Source organism: Corapipo altera, unplaced genomic scaffold (genome assembly GCF_003945725.1).
Source record: "Corapipo altera isolate COAL_440 unplaced genomic scaffold, ASM394572v1 62, whole genome shotgun sequence".
Taxonomy (NCBI): Eukaryota; Metazoa; Chordata; class Aves; order Passeriformes; family Pipridae; genus Corapipo; species Corapipo altera.
In genome coordinates, this window is record NW_020884894.1 from 9750907 (window position 1) to 9772594 (window position 21688).

General features: G+C 50.2%; 1 protein-coding gene across 1 annotated transcript in view; it reads left to right on the plus strand.

Annotated features, from left to right (window-relative positions):
- Positions 1-18631, plus strand: part of CNGB1 (cyclic nucleotide gated channel beta 1) — a 27274-nt gene extending 8643 nt beyond the window's left edge. The window contains exons 14-34 of the mRNA XM_027646960.1: positions 176-216; positions 1820-1943; positions 2294-2383; positions 3363-3594; positions 4917-5049; positions 7645-7716; positions 8814-8971; positions 9119-9298; positions 10028-10236; positions 11086-11136; positions 11252-11338; positions 11699-11763; positions 12165-12287; positions 12793-12934; positions 13170-13329; positions 13888-13985; positions 14071-14154; positions 14566-14684; positions 15285-15431; positions 15883-16078; positions 17340-18631. Coding sequence (XP_027502761.1) covers positions 176-216; positions 1820-1943; positions 2294-2383; positions 3363-3594; positions 4917-5049; positions 7645-7716; positions 8814-8971; positions 9119-9298; positions 10028-10236; positions 11086-11136; positions 11252-11338; positions 11699-11763; positions 12165-12287; positions 12793-12934; positions 13170-13329; positions 13888-13985; positions 14071-14154; positions 14566-14684; positions 15285-15431; positions 15883-16078; positions 17340-17546 — 2718 coding nt within the window. The 3' untranslated portion in view covers positions 17547-18631. The remainder of the gene's footprint in view (positions 1-175; positions 217-1819; positions 1944-2293; positions 2384-3362; positions 3595-4916; positions 5050-7644; positions 7717-8813; positions 8972-9118; positions 9299-10027; positions 10237-11085; positions 11137-11251; positions 11339-11698; positions 11764-12164; positions 12288-12792; positions 12935-13169; positions 13330-13887; positions 13986-14070; positions 14155-14565; positions 14685-15284; positions 15432-15882; positions 16079-17339) is intronic.
- Positions 18632-21688: the final 3057 nt, after the last annotated feature.

Below are 21688 nucleotides of genomic sequence, written 5' to 3' on the forward strand. Positions count from 1 at the left end.
GGAGGAAGAGGAGAAGAAGGAGGAGGAAAAGAAGGTGGAGGAAGAGAAGAAGGAGGAGGAGGAGAAGAAGAAGGAGGAAAAGAAGAAGGAGGAGAAGAAGGTGGAGGACAAGAAGAAGAAGGAGAAGAAGAAGAAGAGAAAGAAAGAGGGGGAGAACAGGAAAGAGGAGAAGAGGAAAGAGGAAAAGAGGAAAGAGGAGGAGGAGGAGAGTGCAGAGTGAGTGTCTCCCGTTGCCTTAATGGCTTTGTTGGAAAGGAGCGTGAACGCAGCTGTTGTTTCAACTGCATTCACAAGCCAGAGAGGCTGAAACACCCATGGACGAGCGAGCTCCTCCTGGCAGAGCGGAGCTCCCAGCCTGGCTGGCAGCTGTGCTGCGCTGGGCAGGGATGCGTGCGGGAGGGATACATTCGGGAGGGATAGGTGAGAAGGGAGGGATGCTTTTGCAAACCGGCTCATCCCAGGGCTCGCTGCTGACGCGGCACCTGGCGACAGGCGAGAGTCTCCTGGTGACACGGGCTCCATCTCCGCCGAGGCCGCCCGTAGCAACCGCGGCCCCCGGCCATCCCCCCGCGGGTCCGGCGGCTCCATCGGGAGGTGGGAGCGCCCAGCTCCGGGAGAGGGTCCGTGCTGTTTAAACATCCATCAATTCAGGGCAGTCGGAATTCTTATGGGTGCCACAGAGCTGAATGTAAAGAGAGGATTATGTGTTCTGCCTGGAAATACTGCTTAATGCAAGTAGGTACAATTTTACATTTTTTTCCTGTCGTAGAAAATACACGAGTTCTTGTCAGGCAGGTAGTGACTTTGGTCTAGATGGTGTTGAGAGACATCTTTCTGCTTAGTTAGGTAGTTTGCTCGGATTTCGCATGAGATAAGCATTTAGGGATTTATTACCTGGTGCTACAATATTGTTCTCTGTTAATTCCTCTAAAGTAGCTCGATTTTCAGGAAGAAGCTGAAAACACACGATTATTCACTATCAAACCCATATGTTTGTATTTCATCAAAATCTGTTCCTGGAGATTCACTATAGAAACCTGAGCTTCAGTTGTGTGGTGAATGAGATGATGCTTCATCTTTCAATGTGTTTGTTTATTGGGAAACAAGAGAGAAACCAACAGGTTTTCTAGATAAGGATGGAAGGACTTGTAATTGTGTTTAAAGGGAGCATAATTAAAATAAAAAGGGGGGGTAATTATTAAAAATACTTTTAAAAATACCTTGGAAAACAACAGGTTTTGAAGACATGGAGGTAAAAGAGAAAGAGCAACCACTGCTTGTGATATATCTCTTCTGACTTTGCACCTGCCAAGGATACAGAAAGATGGTTTCTTGATTTTCATGCATTTAGCTGTCTTAAAATTTTTCTCATTGTCACCTATCCCTGCTTTGCATTTCTTTCCAGGAAAGAGCAAATCAGGAGATAAGTGCACAGATCAGCATGTGAAGTGCTTATTTTCAGTTATAAGCTATATTAAAGCAATAAATTTGATCTTGTGAGCCCCTTTGTCAGAATGGTGGAGCTGAGGTCTGCACTTGCTGCTGAAAGAAAATGAGAATTATGTGTCCTGGTAGTGCCTTGCACAGGCAAACTTGGGATTTGGATGGTGCTTTTGGGAAAGCCCTGCCTGGAAATTAGGCTCTGGGCTTTTTATTTGGCAAATTTTAATTATATGAGAAATGATTATGCACAGGAGGAGGAACATGCTGCTTGCATCTTTCTGCCTCTGCAATTTTTGCTTGTGCACGTGCAATGCCCTGCTTTGTCTATGCACCTCTCACCTGGTCTCCTACACAGTATTTTTTCTCTCCCTCCCAGGTCTCTGCTCTCTTCTCTCCCAACTACCAATGGTGTGGATGAATCCTACATTGCCGAGGAGGCTCTCAAGTTTGAGCAGCAGGCAGTAGCTGAGATAAGTAACCTCGAAGGTGCTCTGGTACAGGTAGGCATCACTCCCTGCCTGGGCTCAGGTCTGCAATGAGCTCTTGCTGCCCAGTGAGTCCCAGGGGCTCAGAGCTTGTCCAGGGGGATGCAGTGCCCTGGGAGGAGCAGGAACTGGGCTGGGCACTGGACACGTTTCCCACCGAGATGTCCCCATCCCTGAAGCTGGGCCAGCAGCATTAGCTCTGGATGGAGGGGGGGCTGTTTCACCCTACAAAGTTGGCACTGAACAAGGAGCTGAGAGTCTGGCAAATAGGGGCGATACGGGGAATCCAGTCCAACTGCAAAATCTGCTCTTTTACTGACAGAGTAGGGCTTTTTCTCCTTAAAATGGCTTTTTTCATTTTGAAGGTGGAAGAGAAGACAGCTGAAGCTGCTGAAACCAATGCTGAAGGTATAACATGTAGCAGTATAACACCAAATGGGGACGCAGGCAATGTGGTGCCTGATGGGAGGAGAATCCAGCTTCTCCTTCCCTGTTGTTGGGGAGCAGGCAGCTGAGTTCTCTGCAGCATGGGCCTGCATGGGCAGCTGGGGCTTTTCACTGGGGTAAAGCATCCTGTGGGCACAGCATCCCCTGGGTGCAGCATGGTGGCAACATCAGCATGGGCTGGAGCCAGCTCTGAATGGCTGGTGCTTGTGCAGTGCTGAGTCCTGCTGATTAAGCAATCCCTGACGTGAAATTAGGGTTTCTCCTTCAGTTGGAGAAAGTACAGGGATAAAAAGGATTTCCTCTACCAGGTGGCATAAAGCACATTTTAATGTAGCCTTTTAGGAAGCAATGGGTTGGCTATGAAAATTAGGTGGTGAACTCCCTGAGTTCACACAACCTGAGTGAGCAAAGGCAGGTCCTGGCATAACTGCACTGATGTCAGGGAGCTGCACAGGGAATGGCTTGCCCTGAGTCTTGGTGCAGGCTGATGCAGCCCACGCAGGGCACCCTGATTTTGCAGCAATGCTAGAAATTGCTGGTTCATCAGGAACTACAGTGATAGAACAAGGAGAAATGGGTAAAAACTGAAGGAGGGGAAATTTAGGTTAGATAAAAGGAAGAAATTCTTTATTGTGAGGGTGATGAGGTTCTGGAACAGGGAGGTTGTGGATGGCAGTGTTCAAGGCCAGGCTGGATAAGGCTTCGAGCATCCTGGTCTAGTGGGACGTGTCCCTGCCCATGGCAGGGGAGGATGGGATTAGATGACCTCCAAGGTCGTTCCAACCCTTAACATTCTGTGATTCTACGAAAAGGGCACAGCAGGACAGCCACCACTGCAGCCCTGTGCTGCCCACACCTGTGAGCAGCGGGGCAGCCCCAGCGCCCGCGGCAGCCCCGCGTTTTTTTAACCGCGACGTAAAACCACTCAAACCCACTCTGTGTTTTGTTGCAGCTTCAGATGCCTTGTACTTTGCTTGAAGCACCTAGGCTCCTAGCAGCATGGCCAGGCGGGCCCGGGACGTCGAGCTAGACCGGCTGGTGCATGACAAGCCGCTCGATGGCGGGGAGCCCTCCCCTGCCAGCCGCGGGGCCCTAGAGCTGCTCCCCAATGTCCCCAGCTACCGAGCCGCCGCCTCCCGCGCCCCCGTCCCTGCCGCCAGCAGGCCAAAGGCCGGAGTTGTCAACCCCAGTTTTTGCCATGAGGAGCAATCCCCTCTAGGTATTAGAGATGAGTTGGCTTCTGACGACGGGCTTTGCGTAGAGACGGGCAGGGGGTGACTCCTGGAGTAGTCGCTTTTTTGTTGCTTTCGGAGGGAGAAAAAAAAAATAAAAATAAAAGCACGCTTCATGTTGCAGCACAGAGGCTGGGGGAAAAAAAAATCCATGTGTTTTCTGCTTCTGCTTCATCACTATGTGCCTTTTTAGCTAACTCTACAGAGCGTTTGCAAATGCTGTGTGTTTTGACCTGCTCTGTCAAAAGCTCTCCCGAAGGACCTGCAGGCAGAGGGTGCAATATCACCACACACACCGTTTTCTCTCTAGCATTCATGCAACCCGCTCATACTACGAGGACAGGAAGGTGGAGGCTTGCTGTTCATGGCTTTCTGCCTTTTCTGCAGCTTTGCTTTGCTTTGTTTTTAACCAGCAAGCCAAATTCTGCTGCTTTTCCTTACATGCAACAGGATTTTAACTTTGCAACCCGAACAGGCAGATTTCTCGGGGATTTGATCAAGCCACGCTCTGATCCACTAGTTCCACATCAGTATGAAACAGGAGGGGGTGCACAGGGTCTTTCAGATGTGTGAAAACCTCCCACAGAAGAAATCCTGCAGGAACTCATTTTATTTTGTTAAATGGCTAAGAAAAGAGATGACACTTCACAGCCAAGCCGACTGTGGGGCCTGGCCAAGGCAACTCACAGCACCATTTCTCCTTTGGACAACTGGCATCTTTCTTTACCCACTATAAACACCCAACCCTCCTGCTTTTAACCCTGCCTGTGGCAGGAAGCAGTTATTACCTCTGCAAAAGAGAGAAGCCATAAATGTTTATTTAAATAGTGCCTTATTCTGCATGAAAAGCAAGTGCTGTGCAATTTGGAGCTGTCATGATCCATATGTTTATGTTCAGAAGACCCAAGAGAATTTCTAGACCCTGGGAGGCAAGTTTGCACCTGGAAATCCTGTGTCCCTTCATAACACCTGCAGCTGGGAATCCTAATCTCCATTGTTTTCCGAATCATGGGACCCCAACGCCCAGATGGAGTAGATGAAATCACTGCAATCTGGGCATGCAGAAGGGAAGCAGGTGGCTGTTCTTAAAGTGTTAAAAACTGGGGAAAAAAAAAGAGAAAGAAATGCTCCAAACAGTTAGGAGAAAGGAGTGCCAGGCAAGGGAATGGAGGAAGAAGGAGTCCTCCCAGCGTGCTGCAAGGTCTGGGGGCAGCACTGCAGCAGAGATGGGGTCTGGGGAGCCATCCTGGCTGCAGGCAGGGCCCTGCACCTCCCTCACCTGCAATTATTGTCCTTCCCCACGGAGCAGGTAATTACCCCACCGTGGAGATCAAGGATGTGGACAGCCGAGGCGATGCTGCAGAGAACGATGGTACCCACTTGCCGGTGCCCGCTGCCGGCGCTCCCAACAGGCTGGCGGTGCCCGGCGCAGCATCCCCCAGGTATGGCTCTGCCCAGACGCGGTCCCCGGCCCCGGGGGGCTCACCCCCTGGTGGTGCCAGTACAGGAAAATTTCTGTAACCATATGGAGCAGCCCATTTCCAGCAGGTTTGGACAGTGAGCCAGGGTGATGTGCGTGGGGCGCGAGTCGCCCCTGTGCACGGCAGAGGAGATGGAAAAGCCTCACCTGCTGTTTGCATTTTTTTAGTTAAGTGGTTAAATTTTGTTTAAGGCTTTTGGGGGCCAGGGGCAGCCCTGTCTGTGTGTCCTCCTGGAGATGGGCTCGATCCCCAGGCCATGACTGGATCCCATTTGTCTGTTGTCTCAAGTGTCTGTGCTCCCAAAGTCCGAGTATGGGGAGTCTGTGTACTGGATCTGGGCCTCCACCATAAACCCTATAATTTTCTTGTATTTTTGCTGAAAGGGTTTCCAGAATCTCCCCTTGGGTTTGTGCTTTCAGATGGGTGGCAGATGTCCCATTCCTTGAAGTGTTCAAGGCCAGGTTGGATGGGGCTTTGAACAACCTGGTCTAGTGGAAGAATTCCCTGCCTGCTGCAGGGAGTTGGATTTTTAAGGTCCCTTTCAACCCAAAACAATCAGTGATTCCACAATCAGAGGGATTAAAACTGAGCTTTAAAATTTAGGCTGGAGGAAGCTGGTGCTTTTTTGTCTGTTGTTGGGGTGGGGTTTTTTTGGAGTTCATTCTTGCAGAGGATTAAAATTCAAAACCAGTGTTTTTTTCCATGCTGAAAACCAGGTGCTATAGTCATTCTCACTTAATAGTTTAGATCTTTTAATAAACAAGCTCCTGGAGGACCAAATAAAGTGGTGAAAATGTCCATAATCCAGCCTGTTGAACAGCTTTATAAACTGGGAAAGAAGATCCCCAAGGCTTCATGTACAATCCCTGCAGTGCAAATACTGACAGCATTGAGCATATTTGCAGTTACACATGTGAGCATATAAACCTTTCTGCTGTGTCTCCAGGGACTGTCTCAAAACAACACTGGAGGAGGTCCCTTGGTAGAGCTGGAGATTTTTAAAGGCAAGCAACTGCCATTCTCCTACACAAAAAAATACAATCTAATCATTCTGAACCAGAAGAAAAATGTTCCTCTCCTACTGGTGTTTCCAGAGTAAGAGGACATCAGTTCTTCATTGAGCAGTCACCCAGTCATCCCTAAGTCACTTCTATTGGCCACAGTCTTGAGTTATTTCCTACGTGGGTCTGTGAAGGATTAGAGTGAATGTGGTTTGGACAGAGTCATAAAAGACTCACCGTTAATGAGCCACACATTGTGTAACTGGAGCCTCAAAACAGGCTGTTGCAGACAGTAAATACCAGGATATTCCACCTGATCCCATATGGGCAGGGACCCTGTGTGTCCCAGACATCCAGGCAGGTGCAGGACAGCCGGATGCTGATGGCCTCTGGCTGCAGCATTCCAAGGGCCACGAAAACAGAGCAATGTTTGGGCTGTGACGGGCCCTTGTGTCCCAGCTGGCTGTGCAGTGGATGGTTGTGTGGGGGCCAGGTGCTGCAGAATCCCCCTGACAGAGCAAGAGCCTGTCAGTGTGGGCATCCTGGGCTTGATCAGGGAAGGGGATGGGCCAGTGGGGCAGCGTGGTGCCCTGAGGGCACAGAGGCAGGGGAAGGGCAGCTGGAGGCTGGTGAGAGGTGATGGATGTTGTCCTGATGAAAATACAGACCCTGGCAGGACTATTTCTCCAAGTAGGGTTTTGGAAACCTCTCCACTGACATATGAGAGTACTTTAACAGTGGGGCTGGTGGTTTTCTTGCACTTGGGGAATGAAGGTTTATCAGTCTTGTTTACCTGCTCCCCCTCCCAGCAGGACACACCTGAGAGCCAGTGAGGCTGGGAGTGGTGGGCTCACAGCATTTGGCATTCTTCAAGAGACTTGTGATGGCAGGATAACCTCCCTGCAAGTGTCCCACTTGCTCCTGCTCCATATGCAGCACTGAGCCATTTTGTACCAGGGCCAGTGGGATCAGCAGCTGTGGGGGCAGGAGACCGTTTCTTTGTTGCAGTTGAAGTGCTGGGCTTGGTGAAGGTTTGCAAACCAGTCCAGGTTTTGTTGTGATTGCCATCTTCAGATTCAGCTCTCCTTCTGCCACTTCGCTTGCCCACATGTAAGGAAGCTGTCTCAGGAAACCATCTGTGCCAAGGGGAGCCACCAGCTGTGTTAGGACACATCTTATAGGTATTCCTGGTATTGCACTTTCCTTGCCTGCCTCTCAAAGTGCAGTGATGTGACAGTGCAGCACTGGGGACAAGCACAGAGTAGTGCCTGCCCTCTATACATCTTGCCAGGTGTCCCAAATGGGTTACAAAGTGGGCTGGGTGGCTGTCTGCCTATGGAGCCAAGGGCTCAGTGGTGCCCAGGAAGAAGCAGGGCTTTAGCAGCAAAGGAACAGGGTGGTTTGATTCAGGCAATGCCAAAAGTTAGGGGAAAACTGACCCTAGTAGGAGAAGGGGAAGTGGAAAACAGATGACCCCTGGGAAGAGGAGCAGGGAGAAGAGCTGGCTGAGGATGGGAGACGAGCCAATCCTCGGTTGCTGTGTTTGTGTTTGCAGGAGGAGGCGACTGGTCCCACAGGATGGTCTGGACGAGGGACTGGTGAGCTGGGACGAGGAGCAGAGGGAAAGGTGTGTGGTGGGACCCGGGGGCTCCAGATCACCTGAGCTCCAGGGGTTTAGATCCTGGGACTTGGTTGAAAATAACAAAGATGCCACAAGTGCTGGGATACCAAAGGGAGAGGGAGCCATGCCCACAGTGGCTCTAGTGCTGCTTAACGAGGAAAGCACCCCCTCTCCAAAAACAATGATCATGATACTCGCTGGAGCAGAAACAGTTCTCTTGTTTTTCCTGTATACATGTAGAAATATTCTCTTTAAGACTCGGTGTAACTGCAGAGAAAATGCACCTTTGATCTACATATGCTATAGCACTGTGGGGACACCTTGTTTTTACTGACTGTGGAGAAATGACCCTTTTCTTCCATGCAGAAAGTGAGCACAAGCTGTGCATCACACACCCCAGACCCTGGCTTCCCCACAGCCCCAGGGACAGCCTTGGACGGAGCTGCCCTCCCTGGGAGGGACACTCCACAGGGAGCATGGTTTTGCCTATTTCCAGTCATCACAACAAACCAGCCAGGGCTACAGCAAACGAGATTGTTTCTGTCCTCTCCCCTGCTGATGCTTCTCAGTCATGCTAAGTGAAGCATCCTGGTCTAAATCCAAACTGGTTCTAACGAAGAGGCTGAAAAGAGAAGATATAGTTTATAAATTCAGGGGCTTGGTGCACATTTTCACCCCATAGTTCTTCCAAAATCATATTCTCCCAAGCACATGCAATCCAGCCTGGGATCTTGGTGCTTCCCAAGCCTTCTGCCAGCATCTCGCATCCCAGGGAACAGATGAGGCTCAGGCTGGTGCTGCTTGATGATCTTTTACTGAAACCACCTTAGCTTGTGTTCTTCTCATTAGACAGTATCCAAATAAATATGGATAAATCCTAATTTAGATGCTGTAAGTTAAAGGATGGGTCATGGCCATGGTTCAAGGCCAGGATGGATGGGGCTTGGAGAAACCTGGCCTACTGGAAGGTGTCCCTGCCCATGGCAGAGGGGTTGGAATGAGATGAGCTTTAAGGTCACTTCCAAGCCAAACCATTCCAGGATTCTGTGAACCTGCCCTGGTGTTTTCCTACCTGCATGAAACGCCCGTTGGTTTGCCCGCAGCCTGCCCGAGCGCATCGGCTCGGCCACGAGCCTGAGCAGTGCCATCATCAACACCCGGCTCCAGGAACTGGTGAAGCTCTTCAAAGAGAGGACTGAGAAGGTGAAAGAGAAGCTGATTGACCCCGATGTCACCTCGGATGACGAGAGCCCTGTGGCATGTGAGTTCCAGCGGGGCTGGGAGTGTTTCGCTGGTGGGTCCCCACGCACGCTGTGTTTTCCGGGAGACGGATGTTTTGTTTACAGTTTAAAGACCTTAAAACAAATTGCGGTAACAAGATTTTTTTCTCTACTTTAACCTCTCCCAGCGCCCGCTAAGCCAGCACCTGCAGCAGCACCAGTGCCTCCCCCAGGAGGGGAGGGGGAGGGGGACAAGCCATCAGGGGATGACCACTACTGTGAGATGCTGTGCTGCACTTTCAAGTACCGGCCCTGGCTGGACCGCCTGAAAAGCTACCAGTTCCCCAGCAGCATCGACCCACTCACCAGTGAGTGATGGAGCACAGCCTCATGCCTGGGCTGGGGGCAAGCTGATGGGACCAGGGGAGAGGGGATGGACAGGGGAGAGGTGCAGGAGAGGAGATCTTATAGAGAGGAGACATTATAGAGAGGAGAGGAGAGCTAAGCAGAAAGCAACTTAGCTTTCCCTAAAGCCTAGAGTTTTAATTTCCGCTGCAAGGCACAGGCCTTCCTAAATATTTCCCAATAGCTGTGCGTGTCAGGAGCACAGCCAGGCAGGGAAGGGACAGCCACCTTCTGCTTTCAGGCTTTTGAGTAGGAAAATGCTGACCCTGTGGTGTGGATACCCCAAATAAAAATAGAAGTCACAAAAGAAATACCAGCTGCCTGGTGGCCACTCCACAGGAGCCCAGCTCTTTCCTTAGTCTCTGCTATTCCCCATCCCTTTGGAAGCCCCTGGGCTCAGGCCATCAGTTCAGCATGGCTGCAGGGGGAAGAGCAAAACAGGGAAGTCTGTGTTGTGGCAACAAAGGAAAAGCAAACCTAGTTGAATGAGCAAAGCTGGAAGCTTCCCAACAAAACACAGTGTGCTCTGTGACTGGTGCTGTTCGCTCTGCACCAGAGCCCAGCTCACCTGTGGCTAAATGCTGTCACCAAGAGACCTCCTGCAGGGTTCCAAGTTGTGCTCAGGGCAGGTCAGGGCATGAAAACCCTGGGATGTCTGCCCAGCTGATCATGGTGCTGTTCCCTGTGTGCAGATCTCATGTACGTGTTGTGGCTGTTCTTCGTTGTCATGGCCTGGAACTGGAACTGCTGGTTGATCCCTGTCCGCTGGGCTTTCCCCTACCAGACTCCAGCAAACATCCACTGCTGGCTGCTGGTGGACTACCTGTGTGACCTCATCTACCTGCTGGACATCCTCGTTTTCCAGACCCGGCTGCAGTTCGTCCAGGGGGGAGACATCATCGTGAGTGGCACACGCTGCATCCACCACTGCGGGGACCGGCTGGGGGGGGACTCCCATCCCCATCCTCAGACCTCTGAGTTGAGCTCTCCAAGCTCTCCCACCACAGCTGTGGACACTCTTGGAGACTGAAAGCATCTCTCCTGACACGTGGTGGATAAGCCAGCTGTCTTTTTGTCTGCCAAACACATTATTTGTCCCCCTAAAAGCAATACCAGCCCATCTAGAAAACGCATGGCCTGTGGCAGCCCCATTCCTGGGAAGGGATGCCGGGAGGGTGCTGCTCTGTGGGGTTGTTCTGCCCATGGTGTGAGGTGCTCACTGACCAGCCCTGGTGTAGTTGTGCCCTGCTAACCATGGGCATGGGCATAAAAAACTCTTGAGTTTGATTTTCAGGAGCAGGCTGGGCAGAATGCATTAGCAATTGCAATCTGAACACGTAGATCACACGCCTGAGAAAAGGGAAAGCCCTTGATTTTGTTTCCATATTTAGTTAAATAAGCTGTGAAAAATCAAACCTTGAGGGTACAGCCTTCCCATGGCCATGCAGATGCTCAGACAGGCAAGTTTCTCCTGTAAACTCTGTTTTTTGTGAGATTGCCACTGTGATGTGCTTTCTCTGGGATGCAAAACAAGCACAGGATGTCCCAAGACAGGATGGGAAGATGGCATATGGCCAGGTTTTCTGCTTGTCTTGCTCTGCTCCCCTTCCTGGAAATGAAGGGAAAATCTTCCCTGTTATAGTGCAGAAAGGGAAAACCAGGCATGAGCATGTTGGCCATGACTTTGCTTTCTGTAAGCAATGATCAGTCTTCCTCTCTCTTTCTCTCTCTCCCTCCTGTTCCCAACCAGACTGATAAAAAGGCCATGAAAGAGAACTACCTGCGATCACAACGTTTTAAGGTTTGCCATACTTTTATTTATTAATCTGAATCTTTAATCTGCCCCATGGTTTGCAGCCCCATCCCAGTGCACCTGCGGGTCCCCTCAGAGGCTTCTCTCTCTGTGTGGATTTCAGATGGATGTGCTGTGCCTCCTGCCCCTGGATTTCTTCTACTTCAAAATTGGTGTCAACCCACTCCTGCGCTTCCCTCGCTGCCTGAAGGTGAGTTGGAGTTTACAAAAGCAGGCAAAAGAGCACCTACAGTGGATTTGGAGTTCTCTGCTTCTGGGATGAACTATTATGGCTTGCTAAACTCGTTAATGATGACAAGAGGATTGTAAAATGTAAGGGAAGTCTTATCCCAAAGGCAGTACTGTTTGTCAAATCTTCATTTCAATCCTAAGCCATGTTCACATTTGAATAGAAGGGCACTTATAGGTGGACCCAAATCTGTCCATAGAAGTCCATGCTGCAGGGGGGCTGCAAGAGGGAAACAGAGGGGCAGTGGGGCTTTATGGGGAGGTGACTGTCCCAGTGGGGGCTGCAGGAAGCTGGAGCAAGCTGCTTTCCTTCTCCTCCCAGTACATGGCCTTCTTCGAGTTCAACAACCGCCTGGAGGCCATCCTGACCAAGGCATACATCTACAGGTGAGGGGGGGCGAGGGAAGGAGGGAGTGTGGAGTTGCTCTTTGCCACTGGGGAGGAAGGTTCACTTTGGTGTGCACCCGTTCCGGGCTCCTGGTTTATTTTCCTGCCATCCCTGGGCTGGCTGACGTGGATGTTGGCTGATGGAGCAGGATGTGGGGCTCCCCGAGCCCATGTGGGTAGGATCACCTCTCTCACAGTTTTTTCTGGCTCTTCTAGAGCTGCAGGGCTGCAGGAGGGAGCAGCAGGGTGCATGTTTGGGTGCTCTGTGATTCCTGCAATGGCAGGACCTCTCGGTCGTCGTTTTGAGGCTCCTTGTGATGCTGGGGGGGTGGTGGGGACATATTTCTTCCAGAAAACACTATATCATCTCCTTTCCTGCTCTCTCCTGGTTCTTTTTGCAGAGTGATTCGAACAACTGCCTACTTACTGTACAGCTTGCATGTGAACTCCTGCCTCTACTACTGGGCCTCAGCCTATGAAGGACTGGGCTCTACCACCTGGGTCTATGATGGGGAAGGAAACAGGTACAAGCCAGGGCTTGGATCTTACACAGCACAGCCTGCTGGGATGAGCTGAAGTAATAAGGGAGGTGTTGGGGTGCAGCTGGATTCATAAAAACCCTAGAAGGAAAGGGTTGGGAGTGCCAGGAGAAGATGTGGAGCGTCCTTTGCTAACAATTTGCTCACAAACCCTTATTCTCCCCTGATGATTTCTGGAAGTGTAAATGCTGCTGAAAACACATTGCTGGTTTATGACAGTGGAGCTGTAAGGAGCAGCCAGAGCAGCTGAGCCTCCTACATGGAGGTTTCTGGAGGATCCATAGGTCCCCTTGCTCCTGTAGTACCTCCAGAAGCACCTGCAGGTGTGGTGGGGAGTCTGAAGCCCTTCAGTTTTTCCTTCTGTCACCCATAATTACTCTCAGCAGGCTCTGGCTTGCCATGGCCAGAGGATGTGAGCTCAGTGCAGAGGGGTGAAACAGGCCCTTCATGCCAGAAACACCTTCAAAGCTGCCTCCTCTTTTCCTCCCAGCTACATCCGCTGCTACTACTGGGCAGTCAAAACCCTCATCACCATCGGGGGCCTGCCAGACCCCAAGACACTGTTTGAGATTGTCTTCCAGCTGCTGAACTACTTCACAGGCGTCTTTGCTTTCTCTGTCATGATAGGGCAGGTGAGTGGGAGTCATGGGGGGGTTCCCAGCCTCAGGTGGGGATGGTTGCAGTGTGGTTGATCCGCAGGTTTGCATCTTCAGGTTTGTTTTTTCCCATTTGAGGACCTGCTTGGCACTGGTGCAAGACAAAAAGCACTTGCCAGGTGCTGTTAGGGCTCAGTTTACACACTCTAGACTGCTCGAGTGATGGATAAGTGACAGCAACTAAAACTTTTCTTCCACCTCTTCCGTTCAGATGAGAGACGTGGTTGGCGCTGCTACTGCAGGGCAAACTTACTACAGGAGCTGCATGGACAGTACCATTAAATACATGAACTTCTACAAAATCCCCAGAACTGTTCAGAACCGGGTGAAAACGTGGTATGAGTACACGTGGCACTCGCAAGGCATGCTAGGTGAGATCCAGCCACTCCAAGGGCTGTGTTTTCCTGTGGTGGTTCTGCAGGGCTGAAATGTTACTGTCGAATAGCACTGCAGTTTTGGGGTGTAGGGTGACTTATTTTGCTCTTCACTACTGGCTCACAGCACTTTGGTGACCCGGCATCACTCATAGCACACTGACTCCAGTGTCCCACATGCTGGTCCCTGGGGAGAGTGCAATGACTGGCAATCACTGGCCAGAATGTGTCCAGCAGCAAAGATACCAGCTCACTGTACCAGGCAGGACCAGGACCTCTGTGCCCACCCTCCTGGGCAAGAAAGATGATGGCCTGGGCTCAGTGGTGTGTCTCTGAGAGCCATCAGGGCAGGGATAATGTGAAGGGTGGTTCTCCATCGCCCCTTGGATTTAGACCTGCAGGTTGCTGGGTGGGCAGAGGCTGGAGGAGACCCTTCCGGGAGAGCTGGCTGCTGCCCTCTGCCACCAGAATGTGAGTTGCTTCCCTATTGCCACATCAAGGACATGCTCTCATATCAAGAGCTGGAAACAGCCAGTTTTCTGCTTTGTCCCACAGATGAGTCAGAGCTGCTGGTGCAGCTGCCAGACAAGATGAGGCTGGACATCGCCATCGATGTGAACTACAACATCGTGAGCAAAGTGGCCCTTTTCCAGGTATCCTCTGCAGCACGGGTCCTGCCTGGCAGAGCCTGCCATGCTGACACAGACTAACACCACTGTTGGCTCTATTTTGGCTCAGGGTTGTGACAGACAGATGATCTTTGACATGCTGAAGCGGCTCAGATCGGTGGTCTACCTGCCTAATGACTACGTGTGCAAGAAGGTAATGTGACATGTGATGCTTGGGTGCCCTCCCATGCCCGGTGTTACAGCCAGGCTGTGCAGGGCACTAGGGGAAAGCCAGGCCTGGCCCATCACCCTGGTGTTGAGCCATGTCACAGGGAGGGAATTTGGAGAAAAAATATCCTTGGTTGCAGCTGGTCTGGTACAAAGACTGAACTCTTCTGCTGCAGCCATTAACAACAGGAGACCAGCTGAGACAGGAGCCTGTCGGGCTGCAGGAGACCTTGGGGTGCTTAGATGGTTCTCAGGAGTAAAAACCATCAAGACAACGAATTTTGGGAGCTTGGAGAGGGCAGTATGGTCATGGGAGTTTCCAACAAGATGCTGGTTAGGGCATCCATGAGGCCTCCCTGTTTCTGGGCATCCCCCCCAGCACCCCTCTTCCCTGCAGGGCGAAATAGGCCGTGAGATGTACATTATCCAGGCGGGACAAGTGCAGGTGCTGGGGGGACCCGACGGCAAATCCGTGCTGGTGACTCTGAAAGCTGGATCCGTGTTTGGAGAAATAAGGTGAGTGAAGCATTTGCAGGGAAACAGGGAAATACAGCTCGTGGGCTCTGGGAGAGGAAGGTGGGAAGTGGAAGGATCAGCAGCATCCCAGTTATCTCTGTGATTGAGAGCCGTGAACACTGGGCAGCGGCTGAGACACAGATTACAAGGGTTTTTTTCCTTGAGCTTTTCTGCTGTTTTTGTCATCATGTCGTTTTCAGCCTGGGAAGCTGGTGATGTTAAGCAGAGGTACGTGGATAGAGGGGTGAGAAAATGAATAAGAAAAGATGTTTCACGAAAAGAGCCCCACAACCATTTAATCCGCCCATTTCATGGGCATGCAATGTCCTGTACCAGTCTGTAACACAGGGATGCTGCTGCCTCCCTACAGCCCAGCAGCGACTAGACTGATGTAAAACGCAACATTCAACCCTTCAAACTCCAAATCATTTTTTATATAGTGCAAATTTCCTTCAAAAATTAGATATGGGAAATTCCATCGGGAGTGAAAATTACACTCTGAGTCCTCTGAGAGAGAGAGATGGAGACATGTAAAAGGAGACCTGAAGTTGTGCTGAGCCTGTGAACAGAAGCACTGACGTCTTGCCGTGTCTCTCTCAGCTTGCTGGCGGCAGGAGGGGGAAATCGCCGAACAGCAAACGTCATAGCTCACGGCTTCGCGAACCTCTTCATTCTGGAGAAGAAGGACTTGAACGAGATTTTGGTGCACTATCCGGAGTCTCAGAAGCTGCTGCGCAAGAAGGCCAAGTGCGTGGGGTTTTTAAAAATAGCAGAGCCCGGATATCAGAATCTCAGGGGAGGTTTCCCTCTGTGAGAAGCCCTGGGAAAGCTCCTGCTGCAGGTGCAGCTGGGTTCTCTCTCCCAGAGGCGGCTCCCGCTCCGGGCTGGATCCGCTGTGCCTCGGCAGAGGGCACCCGTCCCTCGTCGCTGGGCTGGGGAGGCTGGGGCTGCCCCAGCCCTGCTCTGAACCTTCGCCACCAAAAGCGGGTGGAGCTGGGGAACGAACGTGGCCAGAGTGCCTTCGTTTAAAAAATCTATTAAAGTATTTAGTTTTTAGCATTACTTAGAATTGTTATTCTGCCCTTCCTAAGGCATAACAAATCCCTGCCCTTTTAACGCCTGTTTTTTCCTCGCTGTAAAATCCAACTGATAGAACGCTTTCCCGGGCTGACATCATCTCTCCCTTTCCTTGCCGCAGGAAAATGCTGAAAAGCAACAACAAACCCAAAGATGAGAAGGGAGGCCCTGGAGACGCGCTGATCATTCCCCCAAAAGCTGAGACCCCGAAGCTCTTCAAGGCTGCCCTGGCTGCCACGGGGAGGATGGGGGGCAAAGGGCCGCTGGGGCGGCTCCGCTGGAGGCTGAGGGAGCTGAAGGAGATGCAGGCGGCGCAGGTCAGCATGGGAAGGATGGAAATTTAGCTTTGCTTCATTAGATGCCGAGTCTCTGCTTTCCCCCACACGTGGGCATCAGATTCGTTAAGGTGCCTTAAAGAAGTGAGCTCAGGTCGTCGGGCACTGACACAGCGTGGGCAGATGGGAAGGGATGACCCAACATCTCCAACAAGGAGAATGCCAGTGTCCCACAGGGGTTTGTTTTGCAACACAGAAGGGGAGTACACTGACTTTTTGCCTAGCTCTGCTAAGCCTGAGTGTAATTTCTAGCTGGGCTGTAGCCAGAGATGGAATGAATGCCTCTTCCATCCTGCAGAGACAGAGCCTCTCATAATTAATCGATGTGCTGGCGGGACAGAGGGCAGTGCTGGCACTGAGCATCCACAGCCCAGTCAATATATCAAAGCTTTCCTGGCACAGCTGGGGCAGAGGCCCCCACAGCAGGCACTGCTCTCCCACTAGCTCTGCATGAAACCCCCTGCTTTTTTTCTTTCTTTTTTCTTCCAACTGTCTCAGCTAAACTTGAAAACAAAGTTTCGTCCTGTTGTTATTCTTCCCAGCATGGAACCACGCAGGCTATCTGGACACGTAGAGGGAGGTGGAAGAGTAGCTGATAGGGAGGGGTGGCCTTGAGGCTGGGTAAACAGGCAGGGAGATGCCAAGCATAGCTGCATTTCTGCAGGCCTTCACAGAGGCACAGCATTCAAAAATGTGGTGTTCAGCACTAATTCATGACCAGTTCATGGCAGTGGTGAACAGAGGCACTTCAGGCTCCATAGGGTAGTGGCAACAAGACCTGTCACTGAAGGGTGCACATTTTGGGAACCAACCCCATTAATGGGTTAGCAGGACCCCACTGCTGGAAAGACATCCCTCGCTGTAGCACACCCTTAGGACAGGTTTCCAAGGCTCCTCTCTGAAGGAGGACAGGGCAGTCTAGGGCTGCTCCCTCACAACACCACTTCTGCCACAGTTAGCCCAGATCAGCCCCTCCAGATGCTTCAGGAGCAAAGCAAGAGGTAGTGCAGGAGGTGTGAGAAAGCTCTGTTGCACTCCTCTCTATGTGTTTCTCAAGACATGCAGGACATATTCCAGCTGCCCCTCTTGCAGGGGGCAACTCTGGCAACAAACTGACATCCCAATGTATGTGGTGGAATCACAGAACAGCTGCCTGCCTTTACACAGTGCAGACACTCTGTTGGGGTACTGGGCAAGCTTCTGCTAAGGTTGATTTCATCTTTTTTGTTTGTTTTTACTGTAGGGTTCCAGTTTCAGTCCAACCCCACCAAAGTCACCAGTGCATCAGAGATCGCCTGTCACCTCCCACAAAGTGCAAACCCGCCCAGGAGAAATATCCTCAGAATCTTCTGATCATTTAGTCACCGTTCGTGTGATTCCCACAGCACAAGAAGATGAGGAAATCCTCGCTGCTGAGATTTCAGAGAAAGAAGACAAAGGAGAGAAATGAAACAGCAGCACGTCCTGGGGCAGGCGTAGGAGTCAGGCAAATGCCTGGGGTAGCAGATTTTTGTTGTTAATGATTTCCATGCAGTGGCTGTAGGCTTTGCAATGTGCTGTGGGTAGGATCTGCCTCTCTTCTCTGTCCAGACCCTCATTCCCTGCTGATAAAACCCTCTGCCATTTGACCCAGAACCATACAAGCCTTCCATGCTCTGCAGATCAATATTTATTGAGCATCTTTATGAATTTCCCACTAAATCTCAGGCCAGCCCTGTTGCTTTGAAATCCAGCTTTATGGAGGGAGAGCTCTGGAAGAAATTGCTTTTTATGGCTCTGGATGGTTAATGAGTGTTCGGATAAAGCGTGAAGAGTTATTCACCTCTGACAGCTGAGTCACTGCTTGGCCAGAAACAACCAGGGGAAAAAAAATAACAAGGTTTCTCTGTTGGGCTCAAGGTTGACAGCGGCAGTGGAGAGTGATTCATCCGGAAAGGATGCGGACTATGCTCACAAGCCGAGCATGGAGCAAATCACACTGTCACAAGAATGCCAAGGTCTGTCCCCGAGTGCATAGTCTGCAAGGTACTTTAGGGTCCCTGCGTGGTGCCAAGGCCACCTTGGGTTTGCCACTGGGAAGAGTTCCTGCCAGCAATCCACCCCGGGAAGGTGGTGGGGTCTCCGTCGCTGCAGGGTCTTGTGGAGAGATTTGATGAGCATCTTTCAGGGATGGAGAAGCACAATCCTGGATGTTCCTGGAGTTCCTTTCTAGCCCTGGGTTTCCGTGGGTGCACCAACCTGCCGCTGCTGGGAGAGATAAACAGAGGGCAGGAAGGGAGAAGCTGAGTTGGTTCCCAGCTGGGAGGGGAAAGAGAAGTGCAGTAAGTGCTCTCCTCTCCCAGACAGTGTTTCAGAGTCAGCTCAGTCTGTGCCACACAAGCAACTCTGCACAACAGTGCAGGTGCTCCCCTGCAGTCACTGATGGACCTCAGTGACATCCACTTTTCCAGCAGCTGATTTCCAGCCCTTCAGTCACTTGACTGGCTTTTGGCCACATTTCCCATGCAGAAGCCACACTGATATTGCTCATCACTGCAACAGAAGTGAACATCTGATTAGCAGCCAGCACACCCAGCTGATGGCTCAAGGTGTCTGATCCTCTCCCAGCACCACCAGGTCCTCTTCTTCCTCAGGCCCAGCACCAACCAGAGCAGCTGCTGGTGAGCTGAAAGGTGGTGAGAAGCAGTGGGTGGGATGGCACCAAACGAGGCACTGCAGATCCTCCCCAAGGTTTTTGCTCACCACATCCCCAGCACCGCTGGCTCCGTTGAGAGGAGACAGCTTCCATCCTCTGGAGGAAAAGCTGGGGCAGGTATTGCCGCAGGGAGCAGCCCCATCTCCTCAGCCAAGGGGCTTCTCAGGTGTTCAGCAAATCCTGTGAGCAGTGCTGCAGGTTCCACAGGTCTGTGAGACAGCCAGGGCTGTTCATGAAGGGTGTCAGCTCTGGCATCCCCCCCCCCCCCAAGGTGATCCCTCTTCCCATCAGCAGCCTGGGGCTGATCTTCACCTCCTTTGGGATCCTCTTCTTTTGTTGCTTTTTCCCCCCTCTCTTGCAAAATAGATGGATTTCTGTGGCAGAAAAAGCCAGAATAGATGTTAGCATTAATTAACAATGGTTTGCTTTCTTTTAAACAAATTTAACGAGCTCCACTGTACTGCAGGAGGGTGTGAAGCCACCACTGCCCTTCACATTGCAGGGGAGAGGCTGTGTTCACCCAAACCCCCCTGAATATTTCTCGTCCTCAGTCATTTGCAAGTGGTTTCCTGCTGGGTGGAAGGTTTCCGTGCAGAGTGCAAAGTATTTTCTTTTCACTCTATAAACATTTATATAATCAAACCAGGAAATGTGCAGAAGTCAAACTGGAGCTCTGATTTGCTGCTATGGCTTGATACAGTTTAGAAAAAGCATTTAAATAAATAGTGGGGTGTAATGGCTTTCATATTTCACTGTATCTACAATAAACACCAGGTAGATTACCGTTCATTTGCTGTGGATTTATTTCAACCTTCCAGTTGTTTTCCCACTTTTTGCTCACTAATGCACCAAGAGAGCCAGAAAGTCATGAACATGCAGTTCACAGATTTTTCCAATAAATAATTTAGAGGTCACATAATACTGGCAGAACGATTGTAATTTTTATTTTAATCACCAGCAGGAGGGAAAAACTCCTTAAATGGCAAATATTGCTTGAAGATCTTAGTTTTCAACATGCAGCATGAGATGGTGATGGATACACGACTGGTAATTCTGGAAGCACGGGGACATCTGAAATTATCCTTCTCTGTGGTCTGTTTACGGCTTTAGTTCTTTGGAGGGATTACTCTCCAGGTAATAATTAAGGTCAAGGTAGGGCTGGGCTTACAGGCTGGGCTGGGGAGTTGAGCTCAGGTCTATTTGCTGTGCAGGACTATTTAGAGGTGACAGGGAGGCTGAGGAGACTTCAGTGCCTCTTGGTTTGGGGGTTGCCATGAGCTGGCTTTCTGCTGAATTTTGTAATTCCACTCATTTACAAGTTTTGCTGTATTTGCAATGGGCTTCTTAGCATTTGTTCCAATAAGTATCTTGCAGTGGGCACTTGTCACTCTGTGTTCCCTACAACTGCCCTTGGAATGTCCCTGATGGATTTGGTAATGCTCTATGTACCTGTACTGCATTTCTTATCAGCTTTTGCTCCTTCCACTTGGTGTCCTCAAGTCTTGGGTCTATCTGATATGAGATCCTCTAATAATATGAATGCAGTACTTGAGGGATCTTGCCAGGCAGCTGCTTATTGCTATAGAAACCAGGTTTTCTTGCAGTGATATTTTAGCTGTTGCTGCTTTTTAGTGAAATATGTGGAATAGAGGACTACTGGAGGAGGAAGCAGAGCTTGCTGTTGGAGCTGTAGGAATGTGATGGGGTTTGCCTCACTATCACAAGCAGCATCTTTACTGGAGGCTTTATATATGCTGTTTACCTATATAAAAGTATTAATATAAATACATACATACTTTTTATATTCATATTCCCTGTGACCTGTGCTGTTATGTCTTTCAGAGAACTGATACTGATTCAATGCTCTGTATGAAGTTAAAGAAGACAAATGTCTTCCTTTAAAAAAATCAGGCATCTGATGGTGGAGGAAGTTGGTTTCCCCTGGATAGAAACAGGGCAGGTAGCTTCTCTGTATTTATAGCCAGAGCAATCTTTTAAAAAGATTAAGTGCAATTGCAGGTTAATCACTGATAAGGTTGTAACGAAAGTAAAAGCAAATAAGCAGGTTTGAGGATTAGACTCAGGTCCAGAACGAAATTTCAGGATAAATGGAAAGCCCAGTTAAATGGTGTTCAATTAGAAAGCCTGAAATAAAATTAAGTACTTTAACCTTGAAGCCTGCAGACCTTAACCAGCAGGACACAGCCCTAGTTCAGAGAACAGTCTGTAACCCACTTTTTCTGCCTATATATACTTTTTTTCCCATGTGTAGCTCTGCTTTGAGTCATGGTTGCATATAAACCCCTCCGAATCCCTTTTATCTTCCTCTAAAATGGAGCTAACACAACTCTGGTTTTCTCTGTCCTGAGAAAGCAGCTCCTTTTAAGTGCAGAAATGGTCCCACTGGAGTTAACACCCTGAAAAACAGCCAGACCACCATTTGGGAAGGGGTCACAGAGAGGTTCACAAGCCCACAGGTGCCCATGCTAGTGTTTATTAACAGCAGCTTAGGCTGAGCTCAGGCTTGATGACCTTTTTCCTTTTATCATTCTTTCCTCATTTACCCATTCTTATTTTGGGATGAAACTCGCCCACCTTGGTTCATGTCATAGAGTGAATGTCTTAGGGAGACCTGCACAATATCAGTGAGTTGGGTGTGAGTTCATCTGAAGAAGAGAAGCCTGGAAACCCATATTATTCCATGTAGCTATTCCTGCTTTCAGAAGTCACTTGACACATGAGAAGAGCTGGAAGTCAAACAGGTAAAGTCTCAAAACTTCTTTCTTGGGCAGATTGGAAGGGGTTTGAGAAGAAACAGAAACAAGTGGAGAAGCAAGATAAATCAGGTTGTGGGGATTGATGTTATGGGGTGGCCAGGGAACACCCCTGCCAGCTCT